The sequence below is a fragment of the Montipora foliosa genome, chromosome 11 (genome assembly GCF_036669935.1).
Source record: "Montipora foliosa isolate CH-2021 chromosome 11, ASM3666993v2, whole genome shotgun sequence".
Lineage (NCBI taxonomy): Eukaryota > Metazoa > Cnidaria > Anthozoa > Scleractinia > Acroporidae > Montipora > Montipora foliosa.
The window spans coordinates 9,038,160-9,045,659 of NC_090879.1; the positions used below are offsets into that span (position 1 = coordinate 9,038,160).

The window sequence follows — 7,500 nt, forward strand, 5'->3', positions numbered from 1 at the left end:
GACTGAATATTTCGATTGGTCCTTCAGTCAGTGCATTTGCTTATGTCTATTTCCCTTGTTAATCAGACTACAGAATGCACACAGGTACTGTTTCTTTACTTGCAAATGTCTGTCTGAGTGTCCAGAGTATGATAACAAGAGCGGATCTAGTTTCGAGTTTATTTAAATTTGTGCGCTATTTTTCCGACCCTTCACGACGACATCCTTGAGATGACTGGTTTTTAAATCTTGTACGACCTACTAAAAGAGTTGATTTAACGGAAAAAGAAAAAGGAGGCTCGGCAGTACACTCAACACGCACAAAACTTTAGCGCGAAGATTGCCCTCCTGTGTGGGGAGCGGATCTAGAATCTGGAAAATGCTTTCCCGAAAGTTAATTGGAACAATTTTGATTTTCTTTATTAAACGACATGGAAACCGAGTTGAATGTTAAGAAGTCTATGTACTCGTGATTATAATCTTTTGCTGTTCCCTATAGGACTTCCAAACTGTATTGAGAGATTTGACAAATTGGCCGAAGACCTTTTGGCCAGTGACGGCTCCAATTATGCAGGAATTATTGAAAAAGCAGAAAAGGCGTTAGACGAAACCACAGACGAAAAAGAGAAGGCCAGCGGGGAAATCTATGTGAAAATTATGAAAAAGATACAAGAGAAGGGTGTGGAATATGTGGACACTGAAGCGACCCGCGTTCAAAAACTGTTGAAGGATAAGATCACTGACAAGAAGAAAGAGCTATTTAAGAAACGCTTAGACATCTTATCGTCTTTCCAGTATGCTAAGCAGGGTGGAAAAGATGAATTGTAATGACTATTTTCATTAATTTTCTAGGTTTATCCGTCCAACCATCTATTAAATCATTTTAGCTTGGCTTTTAAACACTTTTCAAGATTGCAGCGATGTTTTGGAATATATTTCTGACCGGTGAAAAGAAAAAGTCCTCATCTTCCTTGACATCTATGTTTTAATGTCCTCCTCGTTATCCACAAAAGGAAATAAAACGTTTTTTGGAACCTCTTGTATTCAGTAGTCACGTCCATGTGTATTTAGACCTTCGGCGCAAATTAAGGGAAATTCTGAACCCTTTCCAAGCGTTCGCAGTCAACAGCGGTTGCCTACTGCGTCCTAAAGTACGCTTTATCTTGAGGGTTTTAGATTTTTTACCATCAGCAATGCCTTTTCGCTCTAATTGGTGGATTTGATCGATTTCCTTTAACAAACGTGGAACCGTTTTAAGTCCGGCTATTCAATTTTCGCGGAACTTTGCCGTTTGAGCCAAACCCGTTGTTGTTCTTCATTTTGCAAATTTTTAGCCAAGCACAATTGCCACGTTCTTTCCAGCGCAAACTGACAGGGACAGTGCAACGCTTAGACAAGGGAGCCATTGCTGATTGTCACATGCAAGGAGGCAAAGAATGTGGATCAGTTCGATCTTTATTTGCCAAGTCTACCCCACCTCCACCCCCAAGTGAAACAAAATATTATATCGGTTAATAATAATAATAATAATAATAATAATAATAATAATAATAATAATAATAATAATAATAATAATAATAATTGTGTACCCTCAACCACGAACCCATTCACTTCTCTTCCCTCCCTTGTTTCAGCTGTCCCGAACGCAGATATATCGGGAATTCGATGACAAGGGAAGACTCCCGAGTCTCATTTCATAGTTTTTTTCTTAAGTGTCGGGCCTCCCAGTCCTACCAGCAAAATAACGCATAGATTGAAGGTTTTAGCTTTCAAAACTTGCCCAGATTGTGTCAGTAGGTCCTAGAATATACAATATTCAAGAGAAAAGCCATTTTCTCTGTCATATGGTAAGCACTGGAGTCGCAGATTACAAAGTGTGCGCACGTGCCCTGCTAAAGGTAACATACAGGCATAAGCTTCTTTTCATCTCAAATTTCCGAATAACTACAGGAGCTTATATCTTCCAAACATTACAAATACATAGCATATACAGATACCTACTAAATACATAATATATAAAGATATATTCATTAAAAAGAAAAGCCGCTGTACAAAATGCGGCCCGGTACGGATAAATTCAGATAGCGCATTCCGCAACTTAGAACTAAGACCATAACTGGTTGTTCCAGGTTTATTGAGGGACAGAATGTAATTTTCGCGAAGATCATGCATAAGAAGGGGACGGGAGAGAAAACGCATTTTTCATATAAGCAGAAAAACCCTTTTTTCCAAAAAAAAAAAAAAACAAAACAAAACAAAACAAAACAAAGAAAACAGCTTTTATCAAGTAATACGAGGAAATTTTGAATGCGCTTATTGCATAGAGATGTACAGCTTGACTTTCGCAGTAAGAGGACAGGTAGTCTGTAAATATAACTATCGTTATTCTCTTATTTACATTATTATACCGTTTCTTTGACACGAGAATTACAGCGAAATGAAAGCACAACTTTGTCGCCAATTTTCTATGATAAACAGCTGTTCAGAAATCCAAATTCTAAGTTAACAGCACACACCAGGACTACTCCTCAGTATCTGGATAAAAATCATTTCCTCTGGCCGCGCTTCAGCCATTCGATGAGGGCCACTCTCGTGCTTCTTAAGTTGCCTCGCTCATGCCCAAAAAGAATTCTGGGTAATTCTGCCATTCCATGACAAGGGAAGACTCCCGATTCTCATTTCATAGTTTTTTTCATAAGTGTCGGGCCTCCCAGTCCTACCAGCAAAATAACGCATCGATTGAAGGTTTTAGCTTTCAAAACTTGCCCAGATTGTGTCAGTAGGTCCTGGAATTCGTCCACAGAAAGGCCAGAGAGACAACTTCACTCGTGGACCGCTTTGTTTAATTTATAACATAGCATTTTAGGCGTCCCAGTCTGCATGAAACCATCTCTCGCCTCTGTCTGAGACAAGACCAGACACGTACTGTTCTTACGTTACGTTTATGCCTATAAAATCAACTGAAATGTCAATTGCTGGTAAAAAAATAAATAAATAAATAAACAAATAAAGCAGCATGTTAATTTTTTTTAGTAGGCTAGGTATCGAAGAGCCATAACATTTGCGCATGCGCTGACGGAGTGTTTGAACAAGAGAGAAAAATGCAGTACCTCCAGACACCGGCGCTGGAGCGTCGTACCAAACGAGTCATCCAGGGATTTCGGCCCGTGCGATCGCTTTTGGACGCAGTTGGCCCTTCGCTGCTTTCTGCTACCGACCTTGCCTCCCGGTACGGCATTGAGGGAGAGATATGTCGACCCCTAAACCATATGTGACAAATCCCACGCCTACTCACAGCTCCAAACCGCCCTTGTCAATATATCGTAAGAATTCGATGGCTTAAATATACAAGGAAAAAGCCATTTTCTCTGTCATATGGTAAGCACTAGAGTCGCAGATTACAAAGTGTGCGCACGCGCCCTGCTAAAGGTAACATACATACAGGCATAAGCTTCTTTTCATCTCAAATTTCCGAATAACTACAGGAGCTTATATCTTCCAAACATTACAAATACATAGCATATACAGATACCTACTAAATACATAATATATAAAGACATATTCATTAAAAAGAAAAGCCGCTGTACAAAATGCGGCCCGGTACGGATAAAATCAGATAGCGCATTCCGCAACTTAGCTGACAGAACTAAGACCATAACTGGTTGTTCCAGGTTTATTGAGGGACAGAATGTAATTTCCGCGAAGATCATGCATAAGAAGGGGACGGGAGAGAAAACGCATTTTCTATATAAGCAGAAAAACCTTTTTTTCCAAAAAAAAAAAAACAAAACAAAACAAAACAAAACAAAGAAAACATACTTTTATCAAGTAATACGAGGAAATTTTGAATGCGCTTTTTGCATGGAGATGTACAGCTTGACGTTCGCAGTAAGAGGACAGGTTATCTGTAAATATAAATATCGTTATTCTCTTATTTACATTATTATACCGTTTCTTTGACACGAGAATCACAGCGAAATGAAAACACAACTTTGTCGCCAATTTTCTATGATAAAAACTTGTTCAGAAATCCAAATTCTAAGTTAACAGCACACACCAGGCCTACTCCTTAGTATCTGGATAGAAATCATTTCCTCTGGCCGCGCTTCAGCCATTCGATGAGGGCCACTCTCGTGCTTCTTATTGAAGTTGCCTCGCTCATGCCCATGGTTCATGGTTCATTTATTTCACACTATTTACATAACATTAACATAGAAAGAAAAGTATAGTCACAACACATGGTTACAAGATAAAGACCAGACACGCACGGTTCTTACGTTACGCTTATGCCTATAAAATCAACTGAAATGTCAATTGCTGTTAAAAAAAATAACAAACAAGACGCTTCCTTAAGCGTTTACTCAAACGAAATGAAAGCCAATTAAAACTCGTTGTTTCAATGATGTAATGATAGAGGGGTAATACCCAATCAAACATTTTCCATACATTCCAGGAAAAATCACGCGGTATCGAACACGATTAACAACGGTAAATCACAGACCCTTCTCTCAGATTTTTTTTCGGAGAGTGGGCAGCGGTGCACAGGCTAGAATGGAAGGGGCCATTTGGATTCTACTTAACCCGTGAATGGGATCAAAGACACCAACCCACATCATTACAATAAAGTTTGATTTCAATCAATCTGATCAAGAGAGTAGAATGAAATGAAATTATCCTTGTAAAATAGCTTACTAAATCGTATATTTCTTCAATTTATTATACTGGTAATATTGTAATTAACCAATCAATCTTTTTTAAATATAAATTTATCTATCTTAATTTCATGGACATAAAATTGATTAGCTTTTTTCCAGATCAGGACAGAACTTTTTTATATATTATTCTAAGAAGGGCTTACACTTACTAGGGTTGTACCTGCCTCGAAAGTTTCGATCCGCTTCGCAAAATAGTAATTTTGGTTAGATTACTATTTTGCGAAATCGATCAAAAATTTCCTGGTAGGTACAACCCTAACCATTTACCAACGCTAACATTAGACCTAAAAACTTCTGTTTAGGCCTAAGCTTAGCTTAAAGAATGTTTCGGATTCTTTCTGTATTTCTGTTCCTTTTGTCTCGTTTTACAAATTAGTGTAAGCCCTAATAAAGTTCATCCGATGTAACCAACAATGGACTCCCAAATTAGCCAGCCCCAACATGAACAATATATATAAAGCATTAACATATTTTATAACAATAAAGTACCAGTGATAAATGAACAGACATTGTTATTGTTCTCTTTGGGTAATGTAATCATTGTTTGTAATGACAAAATGAAACAATTTGTAACTGATACCCAATCTAAACATTGTCACAAAGTGAACTCATCCCTTTTGTCACGAAATCGTCCTTTCTGAGGTTAAAAAGCTCATTAACATGCTTTGGGACAGGTGACGCAGCTAATTAGGAATAGTATGTTTTGGAACAGGTTGTTGGAATGGAAATAACGAGGGCCTTAGGTCTATTTTTTAGCATGTAGCGTGACATCAGATAAACTGGTTTCAAGTCAAAGCAGCCAGTGAGGCAAAGGCGGGTGAAACACTAGTGTAGCAACACAGAAAACATGTGAAAAACCATTCTTGTAATTAAGTCTTAACACCGGTATCCAGCTGCAAAGGTTCCAGATTAACATACCGCATAGGTGCCAAGTTGTAGGGAGAGGCTCGCTGGAGATTTAATGGAGCGCCTAATCCGAGCGAGCAACAAAGGCGCAAACTTTTCAAGGGGAGTCCGGGGGAATGCCCTCCCCCCCCCACCCCCCAAGGGAAAATTTTTAAATCTGAGTTCTCCTAGATCACTTTTCCTGCATTTTGAGTTGATTTAATGACACATTTTACCATGTCACTTCGGGCAAACAAACACGAGCAGTGAGAAGATAAGGGCTCTGGGGTCTAGAATTTCTTGATTTCTCGTCAATTTGCCGCTGATTTCTCGTCGATTTCACGATTTCGCAGACCAGGAACAGTTTTACGTTTGTGGAACAATAATTTTATATTTGTTAACCCAAGCTCAGCTGGAGATTTTGCTTGCTTGGCTGGAGAGCTGGAGATTGAGTGTGAAAGCTGGAGTCTCCAGCCGAAAGCTGGAGACTTGGCATCTATGATACCGCTGCTGGAAGTTCTGTACTGGCGATTTCGTCATGCGGTCAACAGGCAAGATTAGAGTAAATGTGTCATTCATAACATTCCAGAATGCTGAATCCAGCATTTTCACATTTTAGCTGCACCGCATTGCGTCATTTGCCCTCTCGTGGAAGTTGGGCTTTGAATCAGCAAACGAAATAAAATGAGTCACACTGAAGTCCCAACATAGAACCCATCATTTGGTTGCTCCACTGCAGGCTATAAATTCCGATTTTCATCGAATTCTGTAGGACGAGAGTCTGTTTCAAGTCTCTCCCTATCGGAAATCTTCTCCTTCGGCTGTGTTTAATTTATTTTTTATTGTTGCAGTTGTTTCGTCACAGAGGGAGGTCACAGAGGGAGGTCAAATGTATTGCTCAAAGGGGTGTAGTACATTGCCTTTTAACGAATGAAATCACCGCCTCGTAATTCTATTGTCCATTTGCTGCACAGAAAACTAAATTCTGCCCAGATTATAACTCGGATACCTTTCAGGTATTCCGAGTAATAAGATTGTGATCACGGAGGCCAAGATCAAAAACCCCTGAGGTAAGAACAGAACGTGGCTTGTTCGTAAGAATTACATCAATGAGCGAGCTGGATTCCACCACTACCCTAGTTAGTACTTTAATCAAATTGGTGAGACCGTACACATCCATCAAATCCATAAGAGTTTTACCTTCTTTAGCACCCTTGTCAGGCCGGGAGAGGTCGCAGTTTAGGTCTCCAATTAGCATAATACTCTCGTAACGTTAAGTTGACCGGAGAAGAATATCATTAATTTCATGTTCCCATGTAGCTTTTAACAACCCTGGTGGTCTGTGCATTCCAATGACAAGCACCTTTTTCGCTCTCCTGGACGTTTGCACACACAGGGATATCGATTCAGCTTGATGCCCCTCCAAGTCATGTATTCTAGTCACAATCAGCCCTCTTCTAAAGTAAATGAACACCCCCTCCCTCCCCCCCCCCCCAAAAAAAAAAAAAAACGGTCACTATCTTTCGCGGTACAGGCGAAATCCTTTGATCCTTTGATCCATGCAGCGTTTTGTGCTAAAGCTAGCGTATATTTCAATTTAATTTAGGTATGTACATTTACAATGATTATTAAAATCCGTACTTCTATGATGATAAAAAGATTTCCCCGCTGTTTCCGTTCTTATTGCAGGGAGATGCAAAAGACTGCTCTGCCGGGTTGAGCGGGTAGAACGCTGTTTACCTCACGCAACATGCCCAGATCCCAGCACAATACTCTAATATCGGTCTGATCATTGAAACATTAATGGTATTAGCACCATGTGAAATGATATAACGGCGCACACGACTTGGCATACCGACCGGGTCAGTACGCAGGTATTACAACGGCTCTCGGGATTGGCTAAGAACATAATGGACCAAAA

At 39.7% G+C, this 7,500-nt stretch overlaps 1 protein-coding gene across 1 annotated transcript in view; it reads left to right on the forward strand.

Annotated features, from left to right (window-relative positions):
- Nucleotides 1–1,022, forward strand: part of LOC137977561 (endoplasmic reticulum resident protein 29-like) — a 7,813-nt gene extending 6,791 nt beyond the window's left edge. The window contains exon 4 of the mRNA XM_068824810.1: nt 479–1,022. Within this exon, the coding sequence (XP_068680911.1) occupies nt 479–807 (329 nt within the window). The 3' untranslated portion in view covers nt 808–1,022. The remainder of the gene's footprint in view (nt 1–478) is intronic.
- The last annotated feature ends 6,478 nt before the right edge of the window (nt 1,023–7,500 follow it).